The sequence below is a fragment of the Epinephelus fuscoguttatus genome, linkage group LG10 (genome assembly GCF_011397635.1).
Source record: "Epinephelus fuscoguttatus linkage group LG10, E.fuscoguttatus.final_Chr_v1".
Taxonomy (NCBI): Eukaryota; Metazoa; Chordata; class Actinopteri; order Perciformes; family Serranidae; genus Epinephelus; species Epinephelus fuscoguttatus.
In genome coordinates, this window is record NC_064761.1 from 24,108,342 (window position 1) to 24,123,856 (window position 15,515).

Below are 15,515 nucleotides of genomic sequence, written 5' to 3' on the forward strand. Positions count from 1 at the left end.
AATATGTAATTGGTTACTAATCACAATGCTGATGATTACAAAGGGGTTACATCTAAATGATATTTTTAATTTTAAAAAAAGTTAATATGTTTAATATAAATTTCACTTTGTTGATGTGCATCTTCACAGCAGTAAGGAATATCTTCTTTTGACAGCCAATTCAGGATGTCAACAGATAACCAAGTTAAATTTAAGACTCTTTATGAACTTTGTGATACTACCTTATATGAAATTTAAGACCAAACCTGTAATGGAAATACACATTGTGTATATACATGTATGTGTGTGTGACATACTCTTTCAGAGTAAACAGTCAGTTCAAAATCAAAAAAATAAATGTTTTTTTTTCCCACTGACAATTTTATTTATTTTTTTTAAAAATTTTTGGCCTTTAATTGATAGGACAGACAAGTGTGAAGGGGGGAGAGAGAGACGAAGTGACATGCAGCAAAGGGCCACAGGCTGGAGTTGAGCCCGGGCCCCTGCAGCAACAGCCTTGTACACGGGGCGCCTGCTCTACCACTAAGCCACCGGTGCCCCTTCACTGACAATTTTCATGTGTTAAGTCACTCAAATTTAATTTTAATTTGATTGTTTTTTGGTGGGTTGAGGCTGGTGCTGTATCCCCTCGTTTCAATCTCTATTACCCTGTTTGTATTATCTTTGTTGATTAAGATTGAATGTCTCTTTTTTCAAAATAAATAAATAAATAAATAAAATTTCATATATATATATATATGGGCATTTTAGCCTTTAATCGACAGGACAGACAAGTGTGAGGGGGGAAGGGGGGGCATGCAGAATGTGGCCAAGGGCTGGAGTTGAGTTTAATGTAAAAAGAAAACAATCTCATCACTGTCATAAATGCTACTTATCATTGCCATCCTTCTGTCCAATGATTAAAACACTCACCGGGTCTGTCAGGATGGACCATAAATATTTAAGACCCATCGCATCTGAATTTAAGACAATTTAAGACTTTTTAAGGCCTTTTTTGGACATTTTAATACTTTTTAGGGACCTGTAGACACCCTGCTATTTCAGCTTTATTGCTCAGTTTAAAACATTTATAAGCAATCAAATGTACCAAGTTACATGACTAATTATATTTTAGCAGGGTAACTAATATATTACATTTCAAAAGTAATCTTCCCAACACTGATTACTAAGTTGTAATACCAAAGTCTGTAAGCCTTTATTAATTATCTTGAGGTCAATATTAGCCTTAAGTAACAGAATATATTCTATTAACAGACTGCAAACTAGGATCTCTGGTGATGTGAGCAAATTTTAGTTTAAGGACTATAATAAATACAGTGACAGTGCCCGATGCACCAGGTGTCTCTAAACCTCCCCACCAGCCTCACCTTGGCTTAATCAAAACGCACAAGCAAGTAACAAGAGACAATGTCGACAGGAGTTTATTTACACGTGTACATTTGAGTTGTTTCACCAATAAAAAGACTGTATTGCCAATTCTACCATTAATCGGGACATACTGAACGGCATTTGTTGTTACGGATGTTTTAATTTGGAGCAAGATATTCAGTTGTCTTGAACTCATTAGTTCCCCACGTGACAAATAAAGATAAGTAGCTCTGACAGGTGACAACTGTGTAAAGAAAAAAGCAACACTAAACACCTAAACCAAAGAATGTTGAGTTTACTGCCATTTAGTTAAAACAAGCAATATCAAAAAGTAAAATACTTACCTTGAAAACACAAAGCAAAATATAGATTTAGCAAGAAATAAAACCAAAGGAGCCAAAATTCATTGCTACGTCTCCATTAGTCTAAACTGGTGCTTAGGTACTTCACCTTTAAATAAAAAAAAAAATGGAGGATGTATTTATTAAAAAAAATGAAGTAACACAATCTCAAATGTTTCTTAGGGCAAAACAAACAAAAATAAAATAGAATAAGATATAGTGCCACGATGATAGCTCAGCAGAATGGGTTCAAAATGGCATACAGCCTCTTCACAGTATATGTGATTTTCTTATGGGAGCAAACATTTATGTTTATTGGACACCTGCAGTTACAGACACTTGTCACAGATCGGGGCATATGTGGTCTTAAAGAGGGAGCTTGTAATGATGGGTAACAGCAGAGAGAAGTCATGTTGCTGCTGCCTTTTTTTTGTTTTTGTTGAGGGAAATAAGACTTTTCTATGAAAATGACAGCATACTGAAATGATGTGGTTGTTCTCCTTGCCACACAACATGCACTTTTCTACTAAGGTTCCTTTTTCTTGTTTTAAAGGCCGTAATAAAGTTATTTCTTTTTTGAACTGGAGCCAGAATGGGACGATCCAGAGGAGTGGCCGCGGCGCCTGCAATCACACAAACACCATGGGAAGAAGAACAAGGTCAGCGGGCTCAGCCATTAACATTCACTTGTGCATACTTGAAGCAAGTACAAGGTCACGAAATATAAAAAACGATCAATATAACATGGCAAAGTATGAACATATTTCTGTTAATCTGAATTCCCATAAGCGAGATGACGACAGATGGCTAATAATAAGCAGTGCCAGTGTGGTATTCCACAGAAACCCAAACCTTTCGGACGAACGTGATCTAGAGCGCCTCCGCTTTCTCTCTCCAGATGAGGACCTGGAGCGACTGCGCTTCTGTCCCCTCTCAGGTGAGGAGGAGGGTGAGCGGGACCTCTTCCGGGTAGAGGAGCCCTTTCCAGACCTGGAGCTGGATCTTTTGGAGGGATAAACCAAGCACTGAGGTCAGTAAGGTCAAGACAGGGTCTGAGCAGCGTCGGTATTTATCAAGCTTCTCTGATTTAGAGCACTTAGCTATGGATTCATGATACTCAAATAATGTTTAGCTTCGTCTGAATGAAATGACATTAACTAAATGAGCAAAGCCAAAACCACTCCTGGGGGATGCTCCATGAAGACTTGAGCTTTTTTAACATTAAAATTCAAGTCGTGAAACTGTGTCTTTTTAAAACTCTCGGGGGCCTGATTGAAACTTAAAAATAGTTTGATTTTAGATTAAAATCGCTATCTGCAGATTAAGAGGACTGAGGTGGAGTAACCACGATCCAGCCTTTGTTCAAGCCTAAGATAGAGAATACGACTGTTCTGGAGCTTGTTGCCCCGTACATACACTCTCTAAGGGAGAGAGTGCATGTCACCTCATTCACCTGGAGTGGGACCTCGAGCGAGATCCAGACCTGGAGCTGGATGAGCTTCTAGAGCGGGACCTGAAAGACAAAAAACAGAACCTTTCCAATATTTTCTGAGCAAGACAAACAGCCAGATGCTTCACACAGTGATACACAGACATATTTAACTACAGTGAAAGTGAAACTAATTTTGCCTCAGTGTAAAATAAAACAAATATTCAGACTAATAAAATATATATATGGAAGTTTGGAGAAAAACACAGCTAAAACTAAAACATGTAACAAGTGCAAACAGAGTGCATCTCAAGACTATGAACAATGCATTCCTTCGCTCTACAGTGACAAGTGTTTCAAAACAAAGACACAAAGCATGAAGATATTATCAGGATAAATCATTCAGTCTGCAAATCAAGGTCCTAACAGCACAGAAGGGGGAAGGGTTTCAGAAAACAGAAAACAACAAATCAGCAGAACAGGACATGTAATTGATGTTGATCAGTAAATCAGAAGGAAGATTGAGCTGATACTGACATTTTGCCCGGAGTTACCCTTGACCTGTACCCTTTTACCTGGACCTCGACCGTGAACTGGAGCTGGAGGAGCGCGAGGACGAGCACGAACGGGACGAACCCGAGCGGCTGCCCTTTTTCTTGGCTGGCTTGTCGTCCTCGTCGCTGGCGTCCAGGTCGTACTTGGACAGGTCTCCGTCCTCGTCTTCTTCTTCATCATCATCCTGGAGAGGGATTGTTTCATATTTATTTGTAACTGGCTGGTATCATAGTATGTGATCTTTTAATTTTCCAGCTACATCCACCAGTCTTACATCCAGTTTGTATTTTGAAAGGTCACCATCTTCCTCCTCATCTTCATCTTCTTCCTCCTCGTCATCCTCAGCTTTCGGCACTTCTTTCTTTTCACTTTCTTTTACAGAAGGTGTGCTGTTGCTCCTTCCACGAAACTTTTTCTTTTTTCTGCCAAACTGTGACATTAAAGAGCAAACATAATCTCATCAGTAAAAATGATCTCTGACAATGCAAATTTAGTTCAACAGATTCAAGATAACATCTCTTTACTTACACGTGACTTACACTATGTCAGCATCTAAACATTTAACTTTCAGGTACAACTCACTTCATCATACTCCCCATCAGACTCCTCCCGTTCGATGTATTCCACATTCTCCCTTTCATTGAAACCTCCACCATAACCTGAAAGACAAAAAGAGAAAAGGCAATCACTAGCCGGTTTTTAAAAGCACACAAAAAATACCAAACTATTTAGGCTATTTGTTGTAATACCTGTTCTCTCTTCAAGCTTGGCGTATTTCGGTGTGTTACACATGTTGCACTCTGACCTCCTGGCCCAATTCACATTGCCACATCTGCGTGAGAATGGGAGGGAAGGTAAATAAAATATGTAGAAATTTCAACACATTTAAAATCAAATTAAAAAAAAGAAAGTGTCTCAGCTAACTGAAATGCATAGCTTATGTATGCATTTCACTGACTAGGGACATTTTTTTGTCTGGTTAATCAAACATTTGGCAGTCCCTTATCATTTATGACAAACATACGTTTTGCATTGCCAGTCATTTGCACTGAAGAGGCCTCTACTCTTCTCAGCCAGAGTTTTGCCGATCTCTGTTCCTCCAGCTTTCATCATCTTTGCCTCTGTGGTTTTCTCTGTGGAAATGAAACAATATGTTAATTTAGAACCTCAGCTTTTCTCAGCAGATGCATTCAATTTCTGCATTTTCTACTGAGTTGCATACAGGACTCACCCCTGCCACATCTGTTACAACTGGTTCTTCTAGCAAAGTTCACATTCCCACACCTGCAAAAGCATAAAAATTAACATACTCTATAAACAGATGAGGCTTGAACTTGTTACTTCAACATTTAGCCTGAAGCTGTGTGAGCTACCACTAAGATGAGTAATGAAGTTGTGTTTCTTCTTCATGTGCTGCACCATTAGCTTATAGTCTTTGGTTGGACAGCCTGTGTCAGAGGCCTGTGCTCTGACGACTGCAGCTGGCTTGTCTGTCACTAAAGACGTTTTTACTGCGGTTCATGTGCAACGTGATATAGCTGGACACCTAACTTAGCCTCTATACTCATGACAACTTGGCTTGTACAACGTTGTAAACACCACCCACAGTAGTGAGCGGGGGACTCTCACCCAGCCCACAGATGCTAACGACAGCTAGCTTGCTGTCTTATAAGTCTGCGCACTGTCACAATTTCTATTAAGATACGCAAACACGTATATTCAAAACACGTCCTCGCCCTTAAATCAACAACTGATATTCTTTAACATCTAATGCAAGTAATAAAGAAAGAGAAAGTAGAAGGTAGCTAGTTTCCTCAGCTAGTCGCCGTTAGCATGACATGCTACAAGGCCTAAGCTAACTATCGGTTGTACGTTACTGCTAACAGCAAATTAAAACAAACGTTGCGTTATATTTACCCACCCAGTACGTAAAATGGAAACTTATCCTGAAAATGAGGGGCACTTACTTTTTATCAGGACAAATCCAGTCCCCATCGCTGACTCGAAAACTCTTCCCCGACATTGTTGTGCCTGTTAACACTGTGTGGCTCGTTGGCAGGGTGTGCTCTCTCTGCTCCGTGTGTTCATGTAGCAGGAGTTAGCTTGGCGCCACCTCCTACTCCCTCCCATGATGCCTTCGGGTGCTTCTCGGCAGCACTTTAAACTCGGCTGTCTCGGCTCGTAATTTGGAAACACGTATTTGGGACCGATTCTGAGCACAGTGAAAACGGCCCAGCACTGTGACAGGTAGGTTAGGGGACACTAAAACCACTTTGTTTAGTTAGTAAATGAATACATGTTGCCTATTATTCTGTACATAACTTAAACCTCCTTAATTTATCTCCTAAGTAATATTTGGCACCAAGTCTACCCTGAACACACGTATTGAATGAATATGTTATAGTAAACTGGGACATTTCATCTGAGCTGCTGCATTCTTGACCTAGGGTATACTTATCTATTTTTTTGTCACTATGAAACAGTGATCTGTGTATTTATTGTATCATTCTTTTTGTGGGGAAAGTCATTCAATTTATTTTGAAAGAAAAGAAATCTTCTTTAAAGTAAAAATGTAAAGTTAGACCCCCTGAGGTAAGACGCTGCCTTAGAAAGTGGGCGAACACCCCCATAGGTATCCTGCCTCAAAATAATATTTAGTCAGATTATCTAGTCATATGTGGCTTTATATAGTGCATATCTGTATATCTTCCGTGACCCTGCGTCCTCTTATGAGGACAGTGCATTTTGGATTTGCTGCACCGTATACTACTTAATTCTGCTTAACTTGGACCTGGTGTCCTCGTTCATGGACACTTTTTGTGCTATCTAGTGGTAGTGAAAGCACAGTACACAAAAGTGGACAAAGTAAAAAATCTGATCAAATTTTATGGCTGGAACTTATGCTGGATAGTGTTTATTGTTTGATATGCCATACAGGTTTTTATCAGTGTTGGCAGCAATAACAAGCCATGGCACTGTTAATTGGGAAATACTTATTTGAGGGCATTGGGGCTTTAATATTGTATTATTGCAGGCCAATTAGGTGTGTCAGACTGTTCCTACAGATAAAAAGGACATTCCTAGCTTGGAGTATGGAGCAAAGAAAATTCATGCAAAATAACAGAACAAACAAATTATAAGGCTTTTAGATATATTGCATTATTTGCAATTTTGCTTTTGCACAGCCATTTTCAGGCACTGAAATGGACATTTTCAGACTTTAACAGTGACCTCTAACCCATAGAGTCACAAAACATAGAACAAATGTTGCATTGTTTGTAATTTTCAGGCATTGAAGTGAACTGTTTTATAGTTTATTATACACTTTTGACTTTTAAAAATAAACCCATTGTCCCGATATGAGGACATCCTTTTTTTTTTTTTTTTTTTTACAAAAACTACTCACTGTTTAAAATATATGTATGTATCAGGTCCTATGAATTTCAAATAGCTAGGATAAAATTAAAAATGGACACCAAACAAAAGCTTGGGTCTCAGGAGGATATAAAAAGTAGTATAGGGTTGTAGTTTTATAAGCTTGCTAGCATTGTTAGCTGGCTAGCTAGCAAGCAATCATAAGCATTGCTAGCTAGCTATTTAGAGTTTGCCAACATTTTTAGCAAGCTTGCTGGAGGAAGACATCTTGAAATAAAAACAGTTAGCCTATAGCTAGATAATCCAGTCATGGGTCAGGTTTGGGGTTTTACTTTTTTATTTAGTTACATAGCTTGTTCTGTAGCTTTACAGGATTTTTATTTTTATGCTATAACAACAAAACTGGCTACTGTACCAATTTATTTCTCCCAAGAAGTTGTTGGTTTATATTTCTAATTTTACAGTAATTGACTTTGTTCTTCAGGAGGCGCCTTTCCCCATCTTACCCCAAGTATCACACTACAGTCATTATTAGCTTTCTGTGCGCTAAATCAAGAAGAAAATGACTGAAATACAAGTTATTTACCAAACTACTGTTAAAACTAATGCTGTTTTTAGATGTGTCGATATTTCAGAAAACTCGTGAATGCAACATAGACATAGAACAACTTTAGAAACACTGTGCCATGCAAATAGAGAGTAATACACACTGATATGATATCAGTATCAGATAGTATCATGTGGTGACAAGATGGTCCATCAAGTCCATGTAGACAAAGCCTGTCATATTTTGTCTGGGACAAACCCTCTTCATTGTATATTTCTTACTTAAAAAGAGGAAATGCAGCTTCATAAACATTAATATTGGGGTTTAAAGACTGAAAATCAGCAATTTTGTGGATATAAAATGTTGAACCTACCGCTCTGAATACAAAGAGATTTGAGATATTGAGATTGAGGCAGTGGATGTCAAGGTGAGGGTAAATTAGCTCATGGCTGATTAAAGATCCGTTTTGGATGATGAGTATTCTTCACTCAGAATCCAAATTTAGGGGGGCTGAAATCCTGATCTTTCCAGTTCCGTTATCTTGCAGTACCAGTCCTGGCCACCAGATGGCAGTTAATGCCAACGATTAACACTGCACATATTTATGGACCCTTCTGTTTTGTTTTGGCCTCACAGGTTGGCAATGAATTTGCTTGTTCATCTAGATCAGGGATGTGTGAGGTTATGGTGTGAAAAAGTAGCTTCAAAGGGGCAAGAGTGTGTGTGTGTGTGTGTGTGTGTGTGTGTGTGCTCACATGTAGGCCTGCTTATCTGAATGCTGCATATAAATGCACCTTATAAATATATAGCCTACCATAGTAGTCTTTCGAATATCAGCTGCCTTACGCGGGAGTTAATGTGATTAAATTTGGATTTAAATGTATTTTGTGCATATTTCAGAATGTGCTCTTCTTTTACTGTCACTGTCACACACATTTTAGAGATCACTGCTTTGTACATGCCAGGTCTGGTGTAGAATAATCAAATGCACATGACATTTACCATCAAGCTTTTAAGACAGTTGTCTCAGTGCAGTATATGTGAGATATTTGTTGCTCTGTGAGTGAACTCTCATGGTTGGGTGTTGCATAAGCTGAGCTTGCACGCAAAAATGGCTAGTTTTCCATCTCACAAGTTCTTCAAAAGGTCTTTGACACTATACGGCAGGCGGTAGTAAGACGGTGTGGATTTTACAGATATCAGAGCCCTCCAACATTTGACTATGGTGACTGGTTAAATTGAAGTGTTTGTGAAGTAGGTGTTCAGCAAAGCACTGATCGCTCACAGAATAGCTCAATAAGGAGGAGAGGGAGAAGCTCTTCTCGTGGTTTTCTAGTGGTCTGTGCTGAAATAAAATGAGTAGATGGATAAGGAGTTTCGGGTCATGCACACAGTAAGAAGTACATCTATGTCTGAATATGTGGCAGAGGACTAATTCATGGTGTGATAGCTGATTCGGGTATGAACCATTGTCTGTAACACAAATAATTTCCCCTCGGGGATCAATAAAGTATTTCTGATTCTGATTCTGATTTATCATGCTATGGAATCCCATACCCATGTAAGCACAGGTTATTTACAAACCAAAATGCATTGCAGGAATAAAAGCCCTAATCACCTGAAGTTCACAAATTACAGCATCATCAGATAAGTTAACAACAGAACTGTCGATCAGATTTGACCTTGCAAGAACAGGTCAGTTGAGTACACTGACGCAAAATGTTTTGCAATGCCTTGTGAGAAAATTTAACTGCTCTCCATATCAGGGTAGTTAGGATGCAGGCAGAAACACGCCATATGTTGTTGAGATGTAAATGCTATTAATGAGGAGGAAGGAGAGGCTTTAAGTTGCAGTTATTTCTCATATGATAGTACTTAGCAACTGCTGCAATTTGAGTGCACACCAGAGTTGCTCTAAAAGCGTCCTTGTCCACCCAATCTGCTGTCGGTCAAAGTCAAAGACTCTTGGAGGTCGCTGTCACAGCTGGTGCGTGAACCTGAGGCCACACAAGTAGCCGTTTCAGTGTTTCAACTGGACTCCATTACTTTCTTTAATTCGCCCTCTGTTCATTTCTGCCCGTTTTGGACAGGGGTGAAGCGACATTGTTGATGCATGTCGTCGGACAAGACGGGGGTTTATTTAATTGAGTACTCTGGAGATGAACTGAACAAGATTTTTTAATCATACATCGTTTTAATCATCATGTATCTGTTAGGAGAGACATGCAGTTGATTTATGAGCCCCACACAAGCTTTATTAGGACTCTGGGCCAGCAAAAATAAGGTACCAGAGGCAGGAGAGGTGCAGTTTTATGACTCATCGTCTTTCTGTTAAAGGAAATGACTGTTGGGTCCTCATCAATATAATTCAAACACACAATCCAGAAGTGTGATATTGCATGAAATCAACAGCCTCTGCACGCACATATTGTTATTTGTTCAAGATGAGGCAGCTTCTCTGTTCTGTTCTGAGTTTTCTTTACTTCGTCGAAGTCATTTTTCATAAAGGAAGCCTCTTTTCTTCTCACTGATAGCGCAGGAGCCATCTCCGCTCACAGGTTTCAGCTGAGGATGTACTTTCTGCTAGCTTTCAGCGTTGCACAGAAAAAGAGTGAGCGGAGATATGAAGCAAATGAAGCCATGAATAACTAATAAGGAGACGTTGCTAGTGCTGTGGTGTGTTTGTTTGCGGCACACAGAGTTGCATGAAAGATTCAACGAGGGGCCAGGCAATTAAACTACACTTAGGTAAACAACGTCCAATTACATTAAAGTGGTTTCACTGGTGGTAGAGCTTTCTTAACTTTATTGTGCCCTGCTCTGGCCAGTGTGCAGCCCACCAGCTGATTATGTCCTGGGTCAATAATGCTACTAAGAGAGATTTTTCATGGGTGTCAATGAGGCTTTGGCTAGGCTGACACCGTTTTCTAGCCCAGTGGCTGGTTACGGCTGAAGGTTCATGCACAGCAAAGTCTCTGACAGGGAAAGGCAGCCATGTATGTAGGTTTGGAAAAACCTGCTGCAAGCCACAAGGGCTTTCCAATACTGACAGATGGCAGGGAGCTCGTTCTGAAAAAAGGGGTACTGTGAGGCAGAAGAGTTGGACACTGGTGGACGTTGGCGCACTCCACCCGCCGCCCTTATCTCAATATCATGAATCAGCATTAATCAGGGGGGTGACATGCACTTCACATGCGCCAAACACAAGTCAGCTGTGGGGCTGTGTGTTAACCGGATGTAATTTGATACTGTGCCCTTACGAGGCTTGTCTGTGTGTCTATTTGTTTCTGCACATTTGTCAGAGGACAGTCTAACGCAGCCAGAGAGCTGGCCCCTGTGTTCACACTTTAGCAGTGGGAGGTGAACTGTAAGGTGCCAGCGAACCCCATCAGAATTATATAACGCAGACTACTGCACAGTGAAACAGCTCGAGCCAGGAGATGCGCCGCTGCATTGTGCTGTATCTCCCGTCCTCTCATCCGGTCCTTATCACTAAAGCACATTCGTTTTGGGAGCCAGAGAGCATGCATTTTACAATCCAGTCTCACCACTTGTTGTAAAAGCAATCTACAAAGCATGATATGATGTGCAAAATTTGAGAGTAATAAATCTACTGTTTAGCAGTAATAAAATGCAAGATGGAGCGAGTTCCACTGGATCATCAGTTTTGATTGTGCAAGTGCATTAAATCAGTTTATGTCAAGCGTTCATCTGCTGCTGCTGGAGCCAATTTAGTTTTTTTAGCCACGATAGATAATGTTCAGGGTCTGAAGTGCAGCAGAGATTCCCCATGAAGAACTTTTCCTAAATCATGTTCTTTAACAGAAGCCTGTTTTGAGCAGACACATCCGTACGTTGAGCTCGCAGGTTATCTCGAGCATTCCTCACTGACAACATCAATGTGTCAGGTCCGGCCGATCCTGACAGAACCGGGAATTGGAGGACTGATGTTGGCACAGAGTCTGAGACCAGACGTTGTTCTTCAAATGGAATCAGAGAACCACACAGACAAAGTGTTTACCGGGCGCAGAGACGATCTCACTCGATGATTACCTTGTGTCTGTACAAAATGCAATATCTATACCCCTTGCTTCCATTAAGGCGAGGCCAGCGGGACGCTCTCCAGTGTCATTTCTCAAATGGTTTTGTCAGGTCTGTCTCACAGACTCTTGTTTAATTGCTGCACATCACTTTTGGGGACCACTTGAAAGGGAAAGAAATCAATGTCCCTCCTGCTCCGACCCCAGGCAGAATAAAGCGAGTATCACTCACCCCGCACCCCTTTTGTGTCAACAGAATACTAGTTTCATCTTGAAACATCTTTTAACCCTTTTATTGAAGCTTAATTGAGCGTAATTAGAGATACTGCAACACGCATACTGTTTTTGTGCCACAGCTGTTACAGTCACTTGATGACAATAGAGCTGCGAGGACGCTTCACATGGAATCAGCCTTTAATCAATCATGAAACATAATTCATGAAACCATCTTCCCAATTTCATATTTGATAATATTTCACTTTGCACTCCGCTCTGTGTTTTGCGTGTTGTGTTTTCTTGTGTCAGAGTGGAGACAATGGGACTGAGATAGAGGTAGAGTGAGGGGAAATTGACAGATGGACAGAGAAAAAGGAAGAGGAGATGGGTTCACAGTAAACAATACTCTCACTGTAATTAAGTGACCTGACTTCAATTAGAAGCATTATGTGGGGAAAATTGTTTTTGTGGTTTGACGCACTCAACCGTGCGTTTGATCCCATAATTCTTTTCCCGTTATCTTTAACCTCCCCCCAATTCATTGCTCTTTATTCACTTCAAGTTTCACGTCACCACCTCACTGCCAGGGCTGACAGTTACTGAGGAGGTAATCTGATTGCCGTATAACAATGGCTAATGCGGGAAAATGGGAAGCAGCTCCGGCGCAGCCTTGGCCTATGCGTCATCTGGCTCTGCTCTTGGCAGTGACAGAGTCCTGGCAGTGGGGTGATTAATGTGATAGGTGGAATTTGTCTCGTTATGTTGACACCGGCTAATAAATGCCTTGTAAACAGCCAGTCACAGCTGTTAATGCATCATCATAATCCAGGATTAGGAGGTGCCAGGCATGGCCAATAAATGCAATTAGGCACTGACAAAATTAATTCGCCCATACTCTGACTTTGCTGCGCCCTGTCCATTCTGAGGGAAACTCAAGTGTGTCGTGTGATTCTTCACAGGGTCGCGAGGGGATCAGCGTGCTGAAAATCTCCCCATTAAATAAAGAATATCTGACTCAATTTGTGCTCACTACAATGCATAATTTGTGGAATATTAACTCCAAGTTAGATTGAAATGAAAACAAATACCCCCACTTTGCTGCTTTAATCTATTTGGAATTTTTGAATTATGAAGAAGGGAGTCGGTTCAGGAGGGGAAAATAAATCGAAGGAGAAAACCCCAAGTGAATAAAAGTGTGAAAATGTTGTCGAGCTGGTGCTCATCATGCAAATGCTGCATTTTATTCTTACATCTCTCCGAGGGATGACAAGACAGGTGACTTTTAAACGTAACTGGTCGTTAGAGAGGTCACCAAGACAGCCATTAACTTCCTGTCACTCATCGCCGTCACGCCTCATTGGTGGACGTTGTGATGCATTTCTTCATGTTTTTACTCACCTCGCTTATTTTTAGCACCTGGGACTTTAGTCTGATGTTTTTCTAAAGATTTTAAAAGACCACCACCCCCCACCACCACCACCCCGCCACCACCCCGCCACCCCCCATTCGCTCCTCACACCCAGTCAGCCCATCCTATTACCAGAGTGATGGTCAATTGAGATGATCAATTTGCATAATGGAGCATTAAATTGGGCCCATCACAACCTACCTCTCAGCAGCTTGCTCCCATGGAGGGCTCACTGAGAGTGGCAATTGCTCTTGAAGGGGTGGCATGTATCCTCCTTGCTGGAGTATTTCACCATGCGGGCTGGTGAATAAAGCACCAGTCACTGAATAATGTAGGCTCTTATTCATGAGTAATCTGGCGCCGGATTGGAAAGTTCATACTAAAGGAATACCTGAGTCTAAAATGAGACTTTAGGTTTAAATATTAAAGCAGAATCAAAGCTCAGAGATTTTTCCCCTCGCTTTTTTCTTTGCATTATTGTCAATTCTTTTTTGCTTTAAGAAAAAAACAGAGCTTTCATTTATTATTTCTAACACAATACATAACTCTTTATCAAAAAAGCAGGGTGTCAAATATTATTCCATCCTCTGTGCTCATCCATTCCCATTAGCTTAACGATGTACTTAATTGCAGCGTCCATCCTCACAGTGACCACTGGTCATTCCTTGGACACAGAGCAGATCATTTTGATTAACACCCACCAAGGAAATCTAAGACCGTTATCTAAGGCAGATTAGTTGAGCTTTTAAGAAGCATGTCAGAGCCTAAGGACCTGTGACGGATTGCATCCAAGGAGCTGCTCGGATCTGAGGCCGGCGGGCTGTGATTGATGTGTGTGCTGTGTGAGTGGCAGGGAGGAATGAGATAGAGCCGTCATGGCCTCCCTCTCCACCGTGTTGCCTTTGTTTGAGGGGTTTCCTCTGGGGAGAGTGCTGTCCAGTGAACAATATGGCAGAAGCTCCTTGGTGTGCAGGTTTTGTTAACTGGCCATTTGTAAGTGCCCAGTTGGCATGGTGAGAACTGGTGTCTGGCAGCTAAAGCAGGTTGCATGAAATTGAGTGCACAACTAAGATGGACTCAGATGTTTATACAGCCTCATACACATTTCAGGTCATTTTTACACCAATTTCATGCTGAAGAAAAAAAGCCTTTCGATACGTTTACTATGTTTCACTACAATCGCTCTTCATGGAGAGAGGACTGGGCGTACGAGTGATTTGCTCATGTCATGAATAGTAACTGGAAAACTTTAATTCCCATGAGTGAGTGCTACCTTTCCCCGCCACGGGCAGCCTGCTGGGCTGCTGGCAGCCTATCAGCCGCAGCTGACAGGTGATTGACATTAAAGAACTATGGGATTCAGAGGCAGTTGTGAGGTATTGGTCTGATATGTTTTTATGAAGCTTTTGTCAGGTATTTTTGTGACACTGCAAGCAAGCAAGCCTGTTTGGGTCTGTCTCGTCTAAGTGAGTCTGAGCCTCACACAGCCTGGTTGGTGGGGGGGATTAATTGGTAAGGCTCTGCATGCATGAGCGCGATCTAATTTACCTCTATCAGCTGATACACAATGGTAAAGGTCCCTTAACAGGCAGTGGTGAAATACATCTGAGGGTGTCGTCCCTGTTCAGTGTCTGGTCTGGTTAGTACAAGTGCAACCTGGCGTCTCTACTCAAGCTTGTCACTGAGGCCAGAGTGAAAACATCCTGCTATCTGACTGGAATCTAACTCTTTCTTCATTCCATTTTAAATGTCACACCCGAAAGACAACATGGCTGAGTATTTGCTCCGGTACGCTCCAGATCCATACCATTAGCATAAATGGAGAATCAATTATTTCAGCCCTGATGGAGCTGATTATGCACACACAATAAAGGCAGAGGGAAGAAGTCATAATTACAAGATGACCTATGTCGCCTTTTCACCATCACCAGTGTACCACCACCATGTTGGTATTTCAAGGGTGAGCCGGTAATTACCTGATAAGATGTGGGGGGAGTGGGGGAAGCATGTTGGCCCCATTTGCACATCTCTTTGAATGCAGCACATTTGCATTGCAGCATGGCCAAACCTGGTAACTGCTGCAACCGTGCCCCCACTACCCACTCACATGCCCGCTGTCAGAACACAAACAGGACATACTCATCATACGCATCGACAGCAAAAATTTCGACACTTCAATTTACATTAGATGTCAAATTTAGCCGGTGTGTCAGATTCTCCGTGCTGCTGCCCATTT

The 15,515-nt window shown here is 41.3% G+C and overlaps 1 protein-coding gene across 1 annotated transcript; it reads right to left on the bottom strand.

The window, feature by feature from the left end:
* Positions 1–1,405: 1,405 nt before the first annotated feature.
* Positions 1,406–5,812, bottom strand: zranb2 (zinc finger, RAN-binding domain containing 2). The gene is made up of 10 exons (XM_049587116.1): positions 5,661–5,812; positions 4,925–4,977; positions 4,718–4,826; positions 4,443–4,525; positions 4,276–4,352; positions 3,968–4,123; positions 3,714–3,877; positions 3,163–3,222; positions 2,562–2,711; positions 1,406–2,332 (listed from the first exon to the last, which is right to left on the bottom strand). Exons 1-10 carry the CDS (start codon positions 5,714–5,716, stop codon positions 2,275–2,277), a joined length of 966 nt encoding a protein of 321 aa, XP_049443073.1. The 5' UTR covers positions 5,717–5,812; the 3' UTR covers positions 1,406–2,274.
* Between the last annotated feature and the right edge of the window lie 9,703 nt (positions 5,813–15,515).